Raw genomic sequence first — 21,954 nt, forward strand, 5'->3', positions numbered from 1 at the left:
TGTGTGTGTGGGTTTTCCTGGCACAAGGCATAAGCTGAAAGCCACGACCAGCTCCAGGCCTCCTTTATAATTAGGACTCTTCACAGAGTGAAGCCCATGGGGCAGCTGTGTCCAGGGGCTGCATGGTAAGCATGTGGCATGCCCTGCTTCCATGGGTGCCAGACCCTTGGGAGGCTGTGGGGGACCTCTCCCTCCCCAGAAACAAGGAATGTGCATAGTGTTCCATCAGCAATTATCAACTCCCCATTATGTACCTGTCAATGCTGGGCTCCCCTGCATGTAGGTGAGGCTGTTTGTGCTCCTAGTTTTGAGAAGAAACATTCAGATTTTTCATGTCAAAGTAGATTTTTCTGTCCTAAATAACCATAGTTTTACCACTGGCTAAGCTGACCTTTACAGACCTGCCTGAAGGCATTTATTTTTCAGCACCTCTGTTCCCTCTCCTAGGGCTGTAGGGCTGAAAGCATCGAGTGGGAATTACAGGTCTCCTTGCCACTGTGGGAAGCAAAGTTGCATTTGGTGAGGAGTCATTCCCTGAGCTGCTGCAGCTCAGACGTGCAGGAGCTTAGCGGCCTTTGCTGAGGAGTGTAAGAAAAATCTGGGAAAGAGGGAGCAGAGGTGTACTGGAGAGCTGGGTGGCTGAAATCCAAGCAGGAAATGATAAATATAGGTAAAGAAGAAAATATGTCCCTGCAGAGGTGGGTGCCGGGGGCAGCATCCGCTCGCTGTATCCTGCCATCAAGGTCCCCAGTGTGATTTGAGCGCACGTGTGGGTGGGGCTTTTTCATCTTCTCCCCAGCCCCAAGCAGTTACTCTGCTTTGCTGGGGTCATACGCAGATTTCAGCTGAGCTATGCCTGATTTTTGAGAGCAGGGGACTGGACTGGCCCCTGTGTGGGTCTGCGTAGTTTGCAGGGCATTAGAAACAAAGCAGAAATGCATTTTGTAGCAACACTGTGGTGGAAATGGCTCTCAAATGGTGACACCTCTATCTTGAGTCTACAGCAGAGGATTCGTCACATTGTAAAACAGCGTGCTGATTTTCCCCTCTGAATATATGAAGTTTGTGACCTGGGGGCTGTGAGTGCTGCCAGCTGGGGAAATAAGCTCAACTAGAGAATTTAAGAAGGCAGAGCTTCCCACTGTCCCCAAGCACTGTCCCCTTTTCTTTCCCTGCCCTTACCAAGGCCTCTGCAGGCATCCTGGAGAGGGATTTGTTTGGATTTAGCTTTTTCTTTGGTCTAATGGCCCTGCCCAAGTGGCTATGGAGCCGGGCCTTTGAGGTTGGTCTTTTTGTCTACTTGAAAAAACAGTGACAGAATTTCCCAAAAAGGGAGGTGGATACCCCCCAGTAACAGATTTCCAAATATTTATTTTAATTAAAACCCAGAGTGTTATTATACCCTTGGCATCCCAGCCGCTCATCTGAGGCCAGACCCTCAATTTAGCGGTGCAGTGCAAACCTTTCTGGGTTTGGCAGCAGCACAGGGTGCTATGTTTGTGCACCAAATCTGCCAGCGTTGAAGTTTTGGAGGGTTTTTGGTGCATGCTGGAGGGCTGGCGTCACTCTGGGCAGGGCGGTGACTGGCTTGGGGGGGGGCAAAGTCAGACCTTATATCCCAGCACAGCAGCTGCAGGAGGAAATCTGTGCCAGCTGACTCCGTGGGTAGCTCTCGGTGCTGGGGCAGGGTAAGCTTGGTGCTGCTTTTCCCAGTTGGCTTGTACATTGATGTCTGTTTCTTGCAGGGGGATGGTGAGGCTCAGCTTGCTGGCAGGACGGGGTGCTGCTTTTAGTCCTTTCCTGGGTCTGTGGCTTCATGAAGTGTTTGGGTGAAGATGAACACCCAAAGCCTTGCTACAAGGTCTGGGAAGCTTGAGGCCACTTGTTTTCTAGCCTGAGTTAAGCAAAAATAAGGAAACTTCAAGCACAGATAAATGTAATAACAATTCCCTACAAGCACAGCTGATATTGGGTTTAGGCAGAAGAAGGGTAGGAAAAAGGAAGATTAGTGGGCCTGACTGAACCTAGGGGGATGCTGGGAGCGTTGTTCCCTGGGGGAAGGCTAAGGTGCCGCTGGGATGATTGGGTGTGTTCCTTGCTCCTTGATGGAGGAAGGCAGGCTGTGTTTTGGTGCTTTCGGTGTTTAGCTCAGACCTGCACAGAGCCAAGTCCCCTCCAGCTATGCCTGTGGGGGGCTCTTTGCATTGGTGCCTTGCCACTGCTATCTTTGCCAATTGCAGGCTGTAGAAGCCAATTATTTCCATTATTTACTTCCCTGTTTTTCCTCAGTGAGGTTAAACTGTCTGTGGTGTAATTCCCAGGAACACTGCTCTCTGGGTAAAGCCCAAGCAGGTCTTGGAGCTATGGGACAGCAACCACAGTAGGCAGTGCTTCTAGCTGCTCCTGTTGCATCTTCAGTGGGGCTTGGCTTTCTCCCCTCCCTCAAAGGCAGTGGGGAAACAGAAATAAGTTGTCCTGCTCCAGGAAAGCTTTGAGCCCACTACATGGTGAAACTTGTTTTCCTGGTATTTTGTGGCTTCTGGAAAAAACAAGATGTATTCATGGAAATTGAGACAGATCTTAAAAAAAAAAAAAAAAAAAAAAGGAAAAGAATAGAAATAATTTAGTCTACAAAGGAGTTGGGTTACCCCATTAAGAAGTGACTAGAGGTCAGCCTTTCTTCTCCCCACTCACCCATGTAGACACTGACATGTGGATTTGGAGTGGTGTTGGTGTTCTTGAGCTGAAAAGCAAGCCCTCAATATGTTTTGGTGTTCCTAGAGACAGCAGTCATGAGGACGGTCCTGGTGTTTGTCTGCCTGGTGGGGATGGCGTGTGCCTTCTCGGTGAGTGCCAAGAGAGGGGGGATCCCCCTGGCCTTGCTGGGGCTGGTGTGGGGCTTGTACCAACACACCCTTTCCCCCAGGTCAAGAGCTGGCTGTGGCGACCCAAGTTGGATGACTCAGAAAAGAACGCGGTAGGGTCTCCCCCACCCCGTGTGTCAAGTCCCACACGGGGCTGATTTTGAGGAAGAGCACATTTTGGTGGCTCCTGTACCCAAGGCCCCAGACTGATGGGATTTTCCCCCTCCTTCTCCCGGTAGGTTTTCAAGAGCCGGCGCCACCATTACCTGTACAGATATGTGTATCCCCTGCAGCGACGGTACCAGGTAGGTGCTTCCAAGGGGTTGCTGCTGCTTTGCTGCCCTCCAAATGCAGAGATTTTGACCCAAAAGAGATGGGGGCACAGTCTGTGCCCAGCTGGCATGGCTTGTGGGCCTGGGCACAGATCATTGTACTCATGACACCACTGGGAACCCACCCACCCGCCTACAACCTGGTTTTCCCTCTTCTTAGGGCAGTGACTCATCCGAGGAAGAGGGGGATGACTCGGAGGAGGAGGAAGATGGGGTGAGTATGGCAAACCAACAGCCTGCAAAACAAATACGGGAATTTGGGAACTTTCTTTGGTTTTGTAGTCTGCTCAAAGCATTTGTGGTCACTGACCACCCACAGACTTGCACTCTGGATACAACTGGATTTTCTACTCTGGGGCTTATATTATTATTTTTTTGTTGATTTTTTTCCTTTTGCTTTCTTTTTTCTTTCTGGGTAGAGGTTGCACCAAACAACCCTGAGACAAGTTCTCTGGGTCTTCATTTCCAGTGCTTCAGAAAGGAGCAGGACAGGCCAAAGGACAGAAGCAGGGAGGTTCACACAAGAAAGAAGGTTCTGTTAGGAACTCTTCTTGCCTTCTTACCCTCTCAGGGTCTGTTGCCCCTATAGCACTGAGAAAATCCCTATGGAAAATCCAGTTATGCTCTGCATGTGTGTCTGTGGACATGGAGTGTGGAGTGACACAAACTGATGCTATATTGGGAAAGTCAAATTTGTACCAGTCAGATGGTGAAGCTGCTCCTGTCTGCTGAATCAGTATGAGCTTGGGCACTTTTGTAGTTGTGAGAGTCACCCAGGTCCAAACTTAAATGTGAGGGGTTACAAAGATCTTTTGTGTCTCATTGGGCTGCAAATGCTCAAAAATAATCCGGTGGTCTCAGGCACACAAGTGCTTTGAAATAAGGATCTGGCATGCTTAGAAACCTGTGTGGCAGGCCTAATCAGGTCTTTTATTGTTTGGTTTTTTTAAGTTATTTAATGACAGACAAGGAATCTAGTTTTAAACCCCGTTTTGGAGGCCTGTCAGGGCTTGGGGTATAGCATCGGGTGTCCCATGTGTCAGCCCTGGCACCTCCCTGCAATTTGCCCAATTTTACCTGTTTTTCTCCCCTACCACTGCAATCTCTAGGGATAAATTTGAGTAGTGGGATGGGCAGCAAAGGGTAGAATTTCATTTCTCAGGAAGAAATTCAGTACTAGGCAGGAATGTAGCTGCTCTTTAGGTCTTCCCTTTTCATTTTGAGGACACCAGAGCAGTGGCTGCCTCACCATTCCCCTCTCTGTGACATCACACCAATGAGGGACTCCGTTTCTCCTCTCCGTGACATCACTGCAGTGACAGGCCCAATCTACACCTCTCTGGGACACCAGAGCAGTGGCTGTTCCCATTCAGGGATGTGCCCTCATTGGCAGGGTGGTCAGCGAGAGGAATTGTGCTGAAAGGTCCCAAGGCCAGTTACAGGCATGTGAAAAGCACTGCTATATTAACTGCTGGATGGGGAGCATTGCTTCCACTGGCACAGCTGGCTGCACTGTGAAATTTGATGGATCTCCCGTTGGAGAGAAGAGCAGCCTGGACTTTCTCTGCCATCAGGTGCACCTGTATTTCAAGGTCTGAGGTGGCCCAAAATGCCAGAATAGGTGCCTTGGTCTTGGTGTGCGAGCAGCAGGGATTGCCCAGGGCAGTGATGACACTGACCTCAGGACTCCCTGCCATGGCTGGGCTCATTTTCTCCACCTTGCAGGCTGGGCACTGGGTGAACTGCCCCACCAGTTCCTCAGTGGCTGCTCCAGGCTCTGTTTGCATTTGGGTTATTCTTTTTTTTTAGCCATGCACACCACTGAGAGCCCTGCTCTGCTGCTGATCTCAGGAGCCAAGCATTGCTGATTGCTGATTGCTGGTGGGGTTTGGGCTCACATCTGGCTTTGAGCCATCACATTCTCAGTGACCATCCACACATGATGTGCAGTGTGTCTACATGTAGTGTGCCTGTGGCTTTCTTTGTTTACGGGAAACTGGGAGAGGGAACTTCAGAAAAAAACCTCTACATGCTTTGCAAAGCAAAACATGATTGCACAGTTCCAGTTGCCCTGCTGCAGCTTCTCCATTTCAGCCTGGAACAAGTCCCATGGGAAAGCAGGGAACTCGGATCAATGCCCAAATGCTGTGTGTGGATGCTCTGTAGCCTTCTCACTGCTGGGGGTCAGCAGCTGCCCTCCACTCCAGCTGCTGACCCCCTGCCCTGTCCTGTCCCTGTCCCTGCAGGAGCCATTTTATGCTGGCACCAAGGCAGCTGGACACCCTGCTGGAGCAGCCCCTGAGGAGTGCCAGGGTGCACTGGGAGGAGACATCACATACCAGCAGGTGTGCTTTGGGGAGCTCAAGGGGGCTGTTCACTGCATGTCTGCCTGCACCCATGGGATGCCCTGCACCCTGTTTCTGCTTGGGGGGCTGCTGTCGAAATAGCCATAGCTGGACCAAGCTCTGGGCATTAACTTGGGTTTGGAAAGGGTACCCCAAAAAGACAGTCCTGCCATGCAAGGTGTGGGAGGATACTCAGCTGTGCCCATACTTGTCCCTTTCCACTTGGAGCTGCAGCCTCCTAACATCCAAGTAATACTGAGTGGTCTTCCCTCTGCCAGGGCAAGGGCTGTCAAGGGACCCTGAAAGGGATCAGGCAGAGGACTGCCAGCAAGGGGGAAGACTCTGAAAATGAAGATAGTGATGAGAATGAGGAGGAAGAAGAGGAAGAAGAGGAAGAAGTAGATGAGAATGAGAATGGTGTCAATGGCACAAGCACAAATACCACAGAGGGTATTGGACCTAATGGCAATGGCACTGTGGTGGCTGAGGAGGGCACTGGTGAAGCTGAGGAAGAGGAGGAAGAGGAGGAAGAAGAAGAAGAGGAAGAGGAGGAGGAGGAGGAGAAAGAGGAAACTGAAGCCACCACCATTGCAAGCTCCACCAATCCAGAGGGTCTGACCCAGGCAACCACTATGGATGATGGGGGACCCACAGATGTCACCACAGATGCCACCACAGCTGGGGAGCTGTGGGAGTACGATGTAACAGCCAGGGACAACAACCGATGGGATGAGGGCACCACCGAGGGTGGGTACGAGGAACAGGATGAGTACGCACGTGGGGACAGCTACCGGGCCTACGAGGATGAGTACGGCTACTACAAAGGGCATGGATATGATGTGTATGGCCAGGATTACTACTACAGCCAGTAAACAGGGGGGAAACCCTGGTGCTCTCCCTGCCTGCCCCAGCCACTCAGGAAGGTGCATCCAAAGGCTCCCTGGAGCCACTGCATGCCAGAGGGGATGCCAGGCAGCTTGCCATATGCACTGGCTCCATCCCAGGGTTTTTTGTTTGTTTGTTTGTTTTGTTTTTTTGGGTCTTTTTTGGTATCTTGCAAAGTGAAATGAAATTAAATAAAGCAACTAAAGTGAGCTTGTTGGTGACAAAAGGTTTGGTGCCAAATGTTCTGAGGCCAGTGGGGCAGCACAGTGCTTGGTGAGGGGCTGAGTGGCTATGGTTGCCCACGATGCTTAGGGCTGGATCTTGTTATTCCAGCTCAGATGCGCATGAAAGGGGGGAGGAACAGCAAGGTTAACTTGGAAAGCCTCTGCAGAGTCCCCTCTGAAAAATTAAAGGGTGCTTTTAGGGACACTGCTGTGGGATTACAGCCACATTTTATGTAAAGGTGATGTGAATTTCCAGTATGTGAGCAGTGATAATTTACCACATCTTCCATTCCTTGGTAATGTGCCTGACCACATATCAGGCAATGTTAATAAGGGTAAAACCACTAATTTCTCTTTCTGTGCATCACTAGCTGTAGATGCACAACTCTGTAATAAGGGCTTTACTTCTTCATCCCTGCACCAGGCATGTGGGTACAAGGCTGGGCAACTTGGATGTGTGTCTTCAACACCAGTACTGCAGCCCAAAATGTTCCTGTCCCACAGCCTCATTCTCAGAGCAAGGTATGGCTGTCACAGTGACAGTGGTGCATCCACTCCTCTACTCCATCAGCAGTGGGGATGCCTGGCTGGGAGTCCTCAGGATCCCTGCTCAAGGTCACTTCCCAACAGAACTGTGTCCCTGGCCAACTGGTTATCTGCATTATGGATAGGAGTAGAACAAATCCCACTTGGTTCCAGGCAGATGACACCATATGGGAATAGTGATGATCTTCATGCACAGTACCCTGCTGTGGGTATGTATGGCAGGTACCCTACTGCTCTTGCACTCCTAGGAAGGAAACCTGAGTTCAGCTCCTGATGCAGGTCCAACTGCAGAACTAGTCTATTCCTGCAGCAGCAAGTCACTGGCCATTGTACAAAACTGCTTCCATACGTCAAAGCCAGGCTGCAGCTTCTGGGGAGGCAGGAGATGTGGCCTGCACTGTGGGCACCCCCAGCAACAAATCCCTATGACGGCACTGGGGAGCCCTGCATGGACTCATTGCTGGTGTGGAGACACGAGAGTTCCATCATCCACATCCCCAGGGGGTGTCCAGAGACGTCAGGGAACTGGCATGGGCAAAGGGCCCTGGCACTGCCAGGGGCCAGGTCCTGCTCCCACAGGGTGCGTAGCCCAGTCCTGTGTGCGTCAGCCCTCCAGGTATCTGGCAAAGACTCGCCTCCAGGAGCCAAGGCTGCCCTGTGGGGTGGCTTCTGACTGCCACTCCCAAGGGTCAGTTTCCTGCCAGCTGCAAGATCTACTCCTGCTTGAGGCTGGATGCTGATGATTTAAGTGTATCTGGTGATAATGCAGCAGTCGTGCCAGCTCCCAGGGTTTGGGTTAGGGCAGAGTAGGGAGTGGGATGGGAGCTGCTGTCACCACCACCACAGTGAGTGCCTGAGCCAGGCTGGCCACAGCAGTGGGAATCCTTCTTGGCCAGGGTGTAGGTGACCAGTAGTGCCACCAAAAGTAGAGGTGGGGAGAAGGGGAGTTTGTACATCGTGCACACCCTTGGAGCACTTCTTCGTAATGAAATTTGGCTCAAAGGGATCTGTGCAAGCAGTGCATGGAAAAACATACATGGGGTTTTTTTGCTTTTTTGCCACTCTTCTATTTTGCACTTGGACAGACTTAGCTCAGAGGGTTGATGTTGAAGCCCAAAAAGCAAGTGTCAGAAGACACAGCATAATGGTGGCTCTCAGCTTGGCCAACTCTGCCCTTCTGTGCCAAAGGGCCAGGACCAGGCCTGGCTCTGGATATTGCCCTTCTGTTTCTGCCAGCTTTCCCATGTTGGTCACAGTAAGCAAGCCAAGACCCACTGCACACTCTTATCAATAACCAAGCTGGACATGTGCCACACTAAGATCTGTGCTAATCATCGGGCAATTTTGCCTTCAGAACAGATATTTATAAACTTTGCTTTCTGTTTATCCAGCCAGGTGGAACATTTGATAGCTGTCTTTTACCACAAACACATTTTTAGCTGGAAATTACTCCCCCTGGTTATCTGCGGGTGCTGCCAGAGCTGACAAATGTCCCTGGGCAGGAGCTGATTGGCTCTGTGCACCCGGGGCCAACTTTAAATTTCAGTAAAGTGGGCACAGGCTCCACAGGGACCTGCCTCTGACAAGAAAAGGTAATCTTCTTACCCAGCTTCCTGCCCTGTCTCTTCCTAGCCCTTCAGCTCTGCTGTCCCTGAGTGGGGATTCTGCTTTCACTCTGGGCAAGCCAAAGTGGGGATGGGGACATCTGATCCTTGGCTGTGCACATCTCTTGAGCTTACATTGCTTTGCACTGCTGATCCTTGTGCATAGATTTCCTTCTGCTGTTTCCTGTAGCACTGCTGGTATGGCTGAAAACAGTCCCTGGGATGGACCTCCAAGGCCAAGCAAGGGTGGTTGGGTGAAATGAGAATTATTGGCCAATGGAGATATTGCCTCCTGCCATTTACGAGTGCTGTGAAATCCTGCCGCTTTCTTAATTCAAATTTATGAACATCTTAGCTTGCAGCAACTTTGGGGGATCATTTATTGAAAATATCCATCCAAGCTGCTTTGACAGAGGGAGTTAGGAAGTTTTAATAGCCGGTGTCAGAGCACCCACTCAGAGCTGCTGTGCCCTGTGCACATAGTCCTTCTTCAGAGGAATGCAGAGAGGCAGGACAATGCCAAGGGCCGCCACAAAGCCTGGGAAAAGCCGGGGTCACTGGAAAACCCTGCTGCCATGGGAGCTTTGGGATAGCGGGAGTTTTTAGGTTGCTGCTAACCAGAATTATTGAGGACCACAAGTCCCAGGAAGACAACCACAGCAATGCTTCACTTTGTGCCTCCAGGAGCAGCCCAAGATGCAAGCATCCCTCGTCTGCCTGTGCCTATGCCTGCTCAGCACAGCCCTCGCCACACCTGTGAGTATGGCTTTTCCTGGGTTCCCAGCTGCAAGTGTGGGATGTACTATCTGGTCCACCCCATAATGCTTTCAGCAGAGAGAAAACATGGGTTGTAGTTGTGTACACCACCTCTGGTGCTTGGGGAGGGCATTAAGGCAAACAGCAGAGGTGAGCCCAGAAGGAAAAATATATGTTAGCACTGAGGTGGCTGAGCATGTCCCTTCAGTTTAGCAATCAGGGCACTGCATAAGTGTCCGTCTGGGTGGCTGTACCTCTTCCCCTGGATTTCCGTGGGTCTGGGATCTGGCCAGTGCTTTTGGCTTGTGAATAGCCTGAGCCAAGCCACAGGAATGGGCTTCCCACAAGTGTGGGAAGGATGCTCATCTTACTTGTGTGGGGAACAGTGGTCAGAGGGGTGCCTGCAATTATTTTCCAGCTCTCCTAATGTGAAATTTTGAGAGATGTAACTAAAAACACAGCAATCTATGATGAATCTAATAGCAGCCATTTTTGTCCTGCAAAACTGTTGCTCAGTGTACTAAATACACAGCTAGAGTGAAAGTTTCCTAGAAAAGGTTTGCTTTTTTTTGTCAGGGTAAGGAGGAGGGAAATCCTGTCTTCCCTGAGGGATGGGCCTGGGCCCCTCTCATATGTCTTTTTCCCCCCCAGAGCAAGCTCTTACAACCCAGTCTGTAGCAGGGCAGCCCAGGGGAAGGCAATAAATCAGCACAGATTTGCTTTTCAGATAGGGGCACAGAAGGGAGTTAATACTGTGCTGTGTAACCAGAGCTGTAATCCAGCCTTTGATACTGTTCACAAACAATGAAACAACCTGGGAATATTCAATACTTTGGGTTGTATTTCTGCTCCTTCAGCTGGGCTTGGGATATTTCAGTGACTAATTTTGCTGAAATCAAAGAGGACTCACCTCCATGGGGCTGTCTCTCACTCTGGCACATAGGGAATGCCTGCAATGGCTTTGTGGGGCTCACAGGATGCTTCCACCAGAAGGTCCCCCAACCCTGAGGGATGCACTTGCCAATACCCACCAAAAGATGCCAGGATAATCAGGGAGAGCTGGAAGCCTGCAAGCATGTACAGAAACCCGTCTGTGAGGACATGGAGGTTGCTGGTCAGTAGCATAGTAAACACTGGGAAACTCCACCAGTTAACCAGTTCCAGACTCCAATCACAGACAAATCCAAGCAGTAAGATGAAGCATTATTTTGTGAGCAATGGTACTGTGTATTAAAAATGCTCTGCAATAAGATTCTCTGCAGCAGTCTCCAGGAAAAGGTTATGTGCAGACCAACAATACCATACGAAATCTAGCATGCAATACAATCATGCTGCAGCAAAATTCACAATACTTTTTGGACCCTGGAAATGGGGATTTGGCCTTTTCTACTACTCCTGTCTTTAAGTCAGTACCCCAGATAGTGCCTGGGAATTTACTGGCTTATCAATGCAGTTTTCCCACCCTTCCCTGAACATTGTGCAGGGTGGGTGGCCAGCAGTGAGCACTGGCACCTGCCTGGATGCTGGGGCACTGTTTGATGCCTCAGCTCTTGCCTGTGTTTTGCTACCCACAGGTGCCACCACCGCTGCCAGGGAGAGCTGCTGGGAACTGTGTGGGACAGCACCGGGTATGTATCCCTCTGCCACTTCCTGGAGCCTCAGTGGATACTGGAGGGACCCTACTGCAGTGCTGGACGCAGAAAGGGAAACTCCTGCCAATGCAATTAATAAGAAAGTTGTGGGGTTTGGTTATATTTTTCCCTGCCAGATACTTCTGAAGGGCTGCAATGCCAAGCATGGCTTCTACATTTTCAAATATGTCTACTCATTCTCAACACGGAGGAACGAGACACAGATAAAGGTGAGGAGGTGGCCAGGGGACACTGCAGGACCCTGGCCTGGCTGTGGTGTCCCCAGCAGCCATCCATCATCCTGACTTCTTCCTTGTGTGTACTGCACAGAAAGAAGAGGCTGACCACCAGAATATCATCCCCAGCCACCGGCTGGATAAAGACAATGCCAGGCAGGAGCCACCAGAGGCTGGGACAGCTCCAGAGAACAGTGACAACAGCAGCACTGAAGTAATCGAGTATGGGATTGTCCTCAAGCCTGAAAACCGCAGCACCCCAGGCATCAGCAGGGATGGTCCCAGCACTCGCCCTGGCACTGTCACACGAGTGCGTGGCAGTGGCGGTGGCATGGGTCCTACCCCATCCAGCTCAGAAGGCAGCGGCGATCTGGATTTGGTGGTGGAAGTTGATGGCGGTGTTCCCATTCTTCCTCAGGGTGAACACCCCAGTGAGGTTGTGGTGGAGAATAGGTCCAGTGTCAGAAGTGAGGATATGAATAACGGTGCCCTCAGGGTGGTTCCAGTGGAGGAAGCCGTGACTGCTGGGAGGTGGAGGGCTCCTACTACCAGAGGGGCAGGGGATGAGGGCAGCAGAGAGGCCACTGTCTCTGGCCAAGGGCAGGAAGGTGTTAAACAGGGTACAGGGACAGGAGGCACCACTTCGTCCTCTGTCACTGAGAGGATGGAGGATGTCCAAGTGGATGCTGCAGGTGTGGATCAATACGCTTACGTCCCAGATTCAGGCAGTGTCACCATCACCCATGGGAGCCTGGGCAGCACAGACAGGGCCATCGGCTTCACCCAGGTCTCTCCAGACAAGGACGATGAGGTCAACATCTTCATTGGGAGGGCCAACATCCATGTGGGGGAGCAGGAAATCACCCAGGCTGGTGTCACAGTGGGTAGTGAGGATGACGGCATCCCCTCTGTGGGAACCAGCAGCCCCCTCCCCAGGCTGGACATCACTGCAGCACCCAGTGGTGGTGAAGATGACAGCATCCCTGCCCACAGGCAGCCTGAAAGACTGGCCACCACAGCCATCCCAACCCGTGGGGACAGTGTCACCAGCAGCCTCAGGGATGGCCGCCTCAATGGAGAGGATGAAGAAGGTGCAAGCACCATTGGTGTTGATAGAGGACTGGTAACCCCTGCCCCCTGGAGAGTCACTAGTGGTGACATTACCAGCCCCACAGTGGCCAGCATCCATGCAAAAGATGATGATGAGGTAAGAGGTGAGGGGCAGAGGTCCAAGGGGAAGCCAGACAGTGTGGCTACCACAACCCCCCGCCAGTGGGGTGACATGGAGACTGTTGCCACTGTCCCAGCCGAGAGGGTCAGCATCCGCCCTGCCACTACTGAGGAGGACCGCACCACCCAGTCGGTGACAGCCAGCAGCCACAAGGCAGGCATGAGCACTGTGCTGGGCAGAGGAGGGAGTGGGGAGGTGGGGACAGCCACCTCCCGACTCCCCCGTGTGGAGGCACGGCCCGGGGCAGGGATGAGGGTCCGTCCAGGGGGAGCAGGGCTGGACAAGACACCCAGGATTGAAAAAGCACCATCCCCAAGTGGGAAACCCAGCAGCTGGGCATCAAGCGGGGCCCAGAGAAGTTCCGGCAGCTATGATGGTGATGCTGGGGGCAGGTCGCATGCCATCAAAGCAGGGCCCAGCCCCACTCCACAGGCCGGGCAAGACACAGGCAGCTTGGCAGCAGGCAGGGGCCGGGAACAGGGGCAAGGCGGAGAGAGCAGGACAGCAGTGCCGGGGGCCAGGAGTGGCCACCTGCCTGGGCAGCATGGTAGGAGGCTGGGGACTGGGACGCCGGGCACCATTGCGACGCTAGGCCGCAGCCGGCAGCTGGACCAGGTGAAACGGGCTGACGAGCTCCACGTCCGTGAGCGGGCCTTTTACAGCCTCGGCGGGGCGGGCGGCGGCCCCCATGTCCCCTACCCTGGCCTCGAGAGCACCGACAGCAGCCAATCCTCCGAGGGGGACCGGGGCAGCCACAGCGAGAGCGGACAGATGGGACTGCAGCCCTCAGGGTGGGGATCCCCAGGGTACCCCCAAGGCCGCTGGATGCAGGGGCCCCTCTGAGGTGCGGCCGGTATCCACCCTGGCAGGCTCCAGCGGTGGAGCTGGGGGGTCCCACACGTCGCGTTTTCCCCCTTGGCATCCCTGCTACAGGCTCTGCTCTTGAGTGGGTGAGGGGCAGGTTGCTGGAGGGCACACGGTGCTTCAAAGCCCAGGAGCCAAAAAATCACTGGTTCATGCAATCTGCTGTTAATCTGGGGGAAGCTGCGCATGGCACAGCAGGAATGCACGGGCGTGCTGTGCTAGACAGCCAGGGAACAGCAGCCATGCTACACAGCGTAGGGTAGCGGTGTTTGTACACTGATGTGAAGCAAGTAAATAAGCAGTGAGAAAAAAGCCTGTGTCCTTGCAGTTTCACTTCCAGCCTACTGGAGAAATAAAGGCATTTCTGTACCTGAGGATCTGCTGACTCTGGTGTTTGCTATGGGACTTGAGGCAGTCACTCTGCCACAGTGTGCTGGGGGTGGGCTGGTCCTTGGGCATAAGGGGATTTCTGGCCCCAGCACATCCCTGGCCGTGCCATCTCCTGTGGAACTACAATTTGGCTAACAAGCCCCCCACATCCCTCCCTTGGGCTATCAAACCCTGCCCAGGGCCACCAGCCTCCCTGGGCTTGCTAGGGAGGCCTACAGAGCATCCTCCCCCTCGGTTCATCTGCCTCCCCCTGCAAGAAATCCCCATCGTACCCTCTTGATGGTACATTTCCTGGCCACACTGTCCTTCCAGGAGCACCATAACACTCTGGCTGTGCCACCACCATTCCTGCCACTGGCCCCCGCACACTGGCCTGGCTGGGCTTCAACACACTGGAGCCATGCTGTCAGTGGTGTCCAAAGTTAATCACTGTTTATGCAATTGCAGGTTGCTTTTTCTGTCTAAGAAGCTGCTAAACAGATGCTAAAACAGGCGTGTTCAGCCTGCCAGAGCGAATGGCACAGTGGAAGAGGCATCAAGCCTCAAGGGGAGATACATTGCCTCAGCACATGCTGAGGGGACTCACCACCAGAGCTGTGCCCATGCAGGGGCCAGGTGGGAGCAGCCAGGAGCAGCCACAATGTCAGTGAAGTACCCACAGAGTACCTGCTTCCCTGCCCTCTGCACACCTGCAAGCAGGGAAGTGGCAGATCCTGTTATGGGACACAGAATCACAGGATGGTTTGGGTTGGAAGGGACAATCTAGTTCCAACTCCCCTGACACGAGCAGGGATGCCACCCTCTAGACCAGGTTGCTCAAAGTCCCATCCAACCTGGCCTTGAATGCTTCCAGGGATGGAACATTCATAGCTTCTTGCAGCGACTTGGTACTTAAGGATCATACATGGTTGATTCATACTGGAACACCAAGACACTGTGTGTCTCACTGGCACTATCCATTACCACCAGCTCTCAGGACTCTGCTTTGCTACTGCTCATGCTCTCCAGCAGAAAAAGTCAAAAACTGCATGTGCGCACCATGCCCCCACCAGGACATTAGGCTCTGGTGTCTCCGGGGAAGCTGCTCTATTTGGCTTGGTCCCAGTGCTGCAGAGACATGGAGATTTAGGCAGCCTGTGGCAAGGATTTTCCTGCAGCTTCCCATGCTCAGGGCAGCAAGCAGAAGACTCCCAAGGGCTCATGAACCTCCTGTGCTGGCCCATCCAGCTCAGACTAAAAGGGGTTGTAGGGCTGCTGCCAGTCTGGGCTGGATGACTCACCCCTAGAACTGCCACAGCACATCAAACCCCCAGATTTATGGACTATGGCAATGCTTTGAGGATCTAGGGCTCAGCACAACTGCCTGGCAAATGAAGTGGGTGGTTTTGGGGTCTCACCACTGGCAGGGTTAGAACTGAGAAGTTTGCAGCTTTTCCATCCTCAATCCTGACCACACCCTTGTCCAAAGGATTAAGCAACATCCTTAAGCAAGAGCTGGACACCATCTAGTGGAATAAAAAGCCTATTGCTGGGAATGTTTTGTGCCTGTTGAGTGATGCCCAGCTATGCCTGATGCTGGCATGGGCACTGCTGCCATCTTGTCCCACTGCTTCCCCAAGGTCCTGCAGAGCTCTGCCTGAATGGTGAGGCCAGGTATAAAACTAGCTAGTTCAATTATAAATGCCATACATTTGTAAACCAGCATTACCTCCTTGCACAGTTGCTGCTAAAGCACCTGGAATTTTTGTGCTGTGACTCTGGCTCTACATCTGGGAGAATACAGTATTTTGATATGCTCACCCTGAAACCCCTGCTCAGTACCACAATGTTGCCTGGCCCTGCTCTTTCTAAACTCACCTGCCAAATAGCACAAGTGGCCACTGAACATAAAAAATGCAAGTTTCCCTAGGAAAGGGTTTTCCCAGAGTATTGGAGCAAAGTGGGGAGCTGGTTTTTCCTTGCAGTGAAGGGTGAGCAGATGAGGGCTGGCAGGGTGGGGGTTGGCAAGGTGACATTGCCCACCCTTCATGCTGTTGCTGAAGTGATTTAGGGTCTTTCATCCCACTCTGTAAGTGTGTGAACCCAAGTCAAGAATGATATGTACTTTCTGAGGGTACAGAACAAAAAATAAATCATCTCTAAAAATCCCAGCTACTCTTATGAATGCTAATTGTGGTCATGTGGCCAGGCAAATACGGGTACACACTGCTGCTTCAGGCCAGCAAGGTTGCAAAGAACCTCTAAAATGCTTTTTGAAAGAAGTCTAAAAACCAATTATGTGCTTTGAGTAACCATTCAAACAGAGTTTTGAACTGTATGTTTTCAGCTACAGAGCTCAGTGCTGGCTGTATGAACGGGGCAGGTGGTGCCCATCACAAATTGCTCTTCTCAGATGGCTTCTTCTTGGCTGTGGGGTGGCAACGGGCACTCCCTGGTGAGACAAGGGTGCTTTCCCCATTGTAACACCATGGTTTTTCAGAAGAGGGCAAAAGCAGACAGCCAGAGGGAGCAGCTGAAAGCAGAACCTCTCAAAAGAGAAGGAGCTACAGCACAATAACAATTTTCCTCCTCAACTGCTGTAGTTACTCATCTTCATCCCATGCCAAAGACTAGGGACTGAGAGGGACTGAAATACTGTGCACACCTCCAACAAACCCTTCCTCCCAGTGCTCAGCCTCCCGGCTCCTAACCTGGCAGCCAAGGCTGGGCAACTGCAGGGGGTCTGAGCACATCCAGGTTTTTGGAGGTTGGAAGATGCCCCAAAGCCTCCATCCTTTGCCAAGAGACACACTTATTGCCATTGAGGAAGGTGTAAAGGAGCTCCAGCAATAAGAAACCTGGGATTTATTTCTGCAGAACAAGCCACACAGTACTGCCTATCATCAGGGGGATTCAAAACTGTTTTTACCTATTCTGAACAGTCTCTGATAGACCATCCACCAGCACTTCCCTGTAAACATTTTGGGAAACATACTCTGAAGTTACAACCATTTCTGTAGTCAAGTAAAAGCACATTTTGACACATGTAGTAAAATGCAGATCTCAGGAACACTGGTAAAAAAAAATATTATTAGCCAATATTATAATCTGTTTGGGGTCTCTTTTGGTAATCCTTGCCTATTTCCCTGCATCCTCATGGTGGCTTTAGAGGGACTGGTCTTCAAGGTTTCTTTGGGGAGCAATTGCCTTGCCACTGGATACTTTGTTAAACAACATCCTATACTACATTCACGCTTAGATGACTTTATGGGCCTTGTTCTGATCATCAGGGTACCCCTGATTTGGAAGATTGCAGAGCTAACAATCCCTGAACTGTGGGTTTCTCTCTTCCTAAGGTTCTTGGAAGAAAAGCTTCTCCTGCCAAAAATCCTGGCAAACCATAGCCATTGTGTGAAAATCCCAGTGCTGTTCCTCCAGGTGATTAATACACCAAGCCAGTTAATCTGGGTTCAGTTTAGGCTGCTGGCTATAATTAATCTTTTAAGTTCGGGAAGTTGGTAGATACAAACTTCTTCTGTTATGAAGTAGAATGGCAGGGGGTGTTTCAGAGATCTTACACCTTGCTTCAAAGCTGGTCTGCATGGGTGGAGATAAAATAGGTATGTAGCCTTTTCAGCTTCCCTGTAATGTGCAGAGAAGGGGCAGGAATTTTATCTCCCTCCCACCACCAAGTGATAAATATTTTCAGTAGTGGCATTAATTAAAAAGTGTTGGGCCTTACAATGAAGTCTACCAGTCCTCTGCTGCCATCATCCAGCAGTGATGAGGAAGATCAAGCCTGACAGCCTTCAAATGTTTGATTTACTAAAAGCTGACCCTCCTTTTCCTCAGTGTTCCGTTTTCCCTTATCCCTGTTGACACATTCCTACAAAAAGCCATCCAGTCCCACCCCAAAATACAAGTGGAGCTGAGCCCACTCAGCCAACCTCAGCTGTACCTGTAGAGTGATCAAACAGGCTCCCTGCTGTAACACGTGGGATGTTTTATACACCAGTAAATCCACTTGTGCTTTGCTTCAGTTTAAATACTCCTGCTTTCCAAAAATATAGTGTCTAAAGGGCAGAGTTTTAGATAATAAAAATCCTAAAGGAGATTTAATGCTTGAAATAAAAATGCTAAGGTGCTAGAGCAATTCCAAATACTTATTTAATATATTAATAAGTAAGTACCTCATGCCAGGCACCAAATATGAGAAATGAAGGATGTGAGTATGATGACCAAAATCAGCCTTCACTTCAATTTCAAGACACAGGACTGAGAAAAATGGGGAAGTCATCCCCATCCATCTTTAAACACTCAACAATTTGCCAGTTACCCAATAGCAACAGTTGTATCAACAGAGAAAATATTTTAAGAAATTATTCTCATTGTGTAGAGTGTGAGCTGAAAATATCCATATGCTATCCACAGCAATGGATGAATTTTCACCATGCTCCCCACACCCAAGAGCACCCACAGGACCAGATGCTGAGGACTATCCCTGTATCCAGCAGGGCTTGCATGGGTTTGCTGCTGCTCTCAGGAGCACCAGCCAAACCCTTTGAATGCAGGTCCAGTGGCAGACTGGCTAGAAGAAAAACTAAATGTTAATTTCACTTTCCTTGCTTTGTTACCTTTCACAGCAGAGCAGAGCTTCAAGGGGAAGGTGCTGTCCCCAAGAGCAGAGCAAATCTCCCAATCTTCTTGCGAAATTCTCATCAGAGGAGTAGTTGAAAACCTGAAAAACTCAAGACTTCAGAGATTTTAAATAAGAATCAAAACTGTTAGACTTTCACCAGTTTAGGAAAAAACCCAACCCAACACCAAAAATCTCTTCATTTAATTTTAACTTCTATTTATTAGGGATTGAAGTTAAAACAGTCTCATGAGAGTTTTCAGCAACAGGCTAAAAAACATGAAGGAGAAGAGAGCTGTGGATGCCCTGTCCCTGGAAGGCCAGGCTGGTCAGGGTCCTGCACATTTTGATGTGGTGGATGGCGTCCCTGCCCATGGCAGGAGATTGGAACCAGCTGATGTTTAAGGTCCCTTCCACGCCAAAGCATTCTGGGACACCAGGGGGGTGCAAAAGAGGGCTTCTGCTACGGTTAATGGAATGTTGCCACAGCTAAACTGTTACCACAAGGCTTCCATCCCAGGGTGCCAGGTGACCTGGGGTCCGTTAAGTCAGTTGATGGATCCTCTGCTGGGAAGCAGACGCAAAGTGTCCATCTCCTCTGCATAGTGTCCATCTTCTCCATCCTTGGTGGGAACAGAAGGTGATTTGCTAACATTTATGAAGAAAACTCTTGACTGACTACCTGTAATTTACATGTAAGTGTAGATTATTTTTGAAAAGGTTTCTGATGCTGAGGGGCTGTTCTGGGCTTCTGGCTCAGCTGCGGGTGTCTGAGGCTCCAGTACTGAACTTGTATGGAAACTGGTGACTCAGGGATGGGAATCCTGGTGCAGGGGTGGTATTTAAGAGAACAGGTATTCCATACAGGTAATCTCCTCTCTTTTTTTCTGTAGCTTTGGAAGAACATCGTTCTCTGACCCCTAGAAGTCAGGATTTTGTAGCAGTGTGCTACCTAAAGGAATCTAAGGGATCAGACACTGTAGATTCTCTGACATTCCTTCTCTGGTGCCTGTCCCGCTTTCTCTTCCAGTGGTTTTAGGTCACAAAACACCATGAGCACAGTGAGTACTTTACTACTCAATGTAAATCTGATTCCTAAAACACATTGTCTAGGGTACTTCCAGAAAGGATTTAAAAAGTTTGTAGCAAATGCACGGGAACAGAAGCCTATTAAGACTTGATGTAACTTCATGTTTTGGGAGACGGAAAATTTTGAACTTCTCTGGGTGCTAGCAGTAGCTCAAAATGCTTACAATGTGAACAATTGTGGATGCAGAAAGCAAGCAGGGAACAGAGCCTGTGTGAAACTAAGTCACGCAGGCTTCTCATTCTGGCCTGAGAAAGCATAAGAAAGAATCCAAACAGTCCTTGGTAAAGGACAGCAATCTTTGCAGGTGTTGTTTAGGAAAAGAGTCAAGTGGTGGTGTTCAACTTAACCAGTGATGGTGATGTGTTGCTTTAATGACCAGTGGGAGTTTTACCTCTCAGACCTTCTTGAACATGTGTATAAAAGAAGATTAAGAGTAATAAACTTTGCTCTCTTGGACAATGCAGCTGAGAGAGTCATGTTGTACTGCATCGCCATTCTCAATGTAGTGCAACAAACAATGACCTGATAAAATTGTGAAGTAGTCTCCTCATTTTCAAGCCTTTGGGATAGGCTTTTTCTTGGAGATAAGGGAGTCTCCTTTTTCCTTGATGCCATGCGGTCAGGGAGGAATGACCCATAGCACAATATGCATGGACGCATATTCCAGCCTTTGCATGAGTGTTTTCTGTACCTTCGTGCTTTCATTGGTGTTGCAAAAATGGGGGCCATGTTACCCTTACTCCCACAGAAAATACTAAGGCTTTTCTCCCTCTTAGAATCAGCTAAAGCGCCGTGGAGAAGCAGATGATTCTGGTCAAACTCAGAAACGGAGCAGGCTGATGGCTCCTAGGAGAGCTGGAGCTTCAGAGCCAAAGCCAGTAGACTTCGAAGAAAGTGGTACACTTTCTTTTGAGCTTGGTAAGGACAGAAACTGCTTCTGAAGGTCTGGGGTCCAGCGAAATGTGTGCATTTGCCAGTCTCTAGGCCCTTTAGCGGGGAGGAAGGGAAACCTGAGATTTTAGGAAGCCCCTAGTATGCCACCTGTAAACAGCAAGGCTCTTCACAAGCACGTGGGTTTGTGAGTGATCTGTGATACATTTGCACTAGTGGGAGATGAACTGTGTAACAAAGGTCCAAGTGATGCTGGAACACCTGAATGTCTACTCTGAGCAGCTGGCAGTTGCCCCAGCTGCCACTACACAGGGTGGCAAACTAAGTTTGGGATCTCCCAACTGGGAAGCAGATAAGGAAAACTTGTCATTAGCTGTGCCCCATCCCTCTAAGGAACAGTACAGTATGGTGCTATAAAATCAGGATCCCTACTGTGATTCCAGCTTTGGTTTGGGTTTGTTTGCTTTTTTCCCTGTATGATATTCCCCTATGTTTAATGAATCTTACATTGGTGTGTACCTTCCTCAAGCTGCTGTTATTCAACAGAACTGTATGAGGAGTTCAGCCACTCTTTCTTGCAGAGGATAGGGCTGGCAATACTCTCCTGTGGACTGTTGAGAGCAAAGCTGGAGTGAAATGTTGGACACATTCCTGAAATGAAGAGATCCAGGGCACAGATCAATACTATCTCAGCCTGTTCCTCTGGGGCTACCCATTTCATTCCTCGGCACTTTCTGATATTGATTCTAACATTCTGGTTTTCAGCTGGTGAGGAATTCATAGGTGTCACTGCTGACTCTTCTGACTCTGAAGACATCAATCTAAGTGTCAGGGACTCTGGCAGTGTTGTGGTAAGTAGTGAATTACATGCTTCTCTCCACCTCACAGCTAAATTAGTTTTCTCTTGTGCTGCCAGGCCTGTCTTCTGGCATCTAAATGTTCAGTGTGACATTCAGGGCTGAAACACAGCTCTGATTTACCTACTTTAGACAGAGCTCCCAATTAACCCTAAATGCACCTGTGAATGCATCAGCATCTCTGGGTATCACTTGAAGAGAGTGGAAAAGACCTTGTTGCTCCAAAACTTGGGGAGAATGTTTAGTAATCATAGGTAATTGAACAGAAGAAGCAAATTTAAAGCTGAAGCTGTACTAGGGCTACCCAAGATAAAGGCCAGTGATTTAAAGAAAAAGTAAAGAAGAGGACAGGAAGCCTTTGACTTCCCAAATATGAAGTGTTTAGCTGCAACATTGGTTTGAGGTACTTCTGTCACTTAAGTACCAAGCACAACTGGGTACTGGCTGGGGTACAAGTTGTTTATTATTCCAATAAGTATTTAAAGTTTATTAATTCAGTTCTATTTATTACTCCAAGAAGAATCTGCAAAGATCCAGCCCATAGGGTAGTTTATCCCCTGAGTTTTGGGATGCCACTTCTGCTGTGCAAAGCA

At 50.1% G+C, this 21,954-nt stretch overlaps 2 protein-coding genes and 1 long non-coding RNA gene across 3 annotated transcripts; all 3 read left to right on the plus strand.

Moving 5' to 3' along the window:
- The first annotated feature begins 1,416 nt into the window (after window positions 1-1,416).
- On the plus strand, window positions 1,417-6,724 carry IBSP (integrin binding sialoprotein). Its single transcript, XM_015623745.3, has 7 exons — window positions 1,417-1,688; window positions 2,782-2,846; window positions 2,927-2,977; window positions 3,104-3,169; window positions 3,357-3,410; window positions 5,443-5,541; window positions 5,820-6,724. The coding sequence occupies exons 2-7, from the start codon at window positions 2,793-2,795 to the stop codon at window positions 6,411-6,413; spliced, it is 918 nt and encodes a 305-aa protein (XP_015479231.1). The 5' UTR covers window positions 1,417-1,688; window positions 2,782-2,792; the 3' UTR covers window positions 6,414-6,724.
- A 2,027-nt stretch (window positions 6,725-8,751) lies between these two features.
- Window positions 8,752-13,892, plus strand: MEPE (matrix extracellular phosphoglycoprotein). The gene is made up of 5 exons (XM_015623621.1): window positions 8,752-8,788; window positions 9,485-9,556; window positions 11,131-11,184; window positions 11,325-11,417; window positions 11,518-13,892. Exons 2-5 carry the CDS (start codon window positions 9,497-9,499, stop codon window positions 13,495-13,497), a joined length of 2,187 nt encoding a protein of 728 aa, XP_015479107.1. The 5' UTR covers window positions 8,752-8,788; window positions 9,485-9,496; the 3' UTR covers window positions 13,498-13,892.
- A 5,199-nt stretch (window positions 13,893-19,091) lies between these two features.
- LOC107202817 lies at window positions 19,092-20,474 on the plus strand. The gene is made up of 3 exons (XR_001520844.1): window positions 19,092-19,218; window positions 19,417-19,584; window positions 20,390-20,474. It is a non-coding gene; the product is annotated as an uncharacterized LOC107202817 (long non-coding RNA).
- The last annotated feature ends 1,480 nt before the right edge of the window (window positions 20,475-21,954 follow it).

This window comes from Parus major, chromosome 4, assembly GCF_001522545.3.
Source record: "Parus major isolate Abel chromosome 4, Parus_major1.1, whole genome shotgun sequence".
NCBI classification, from domain to species: Eukaryota; Metazoa; Chordata; class Aves; order Passeriformes; family Paridae; genus Parus; species Parus major.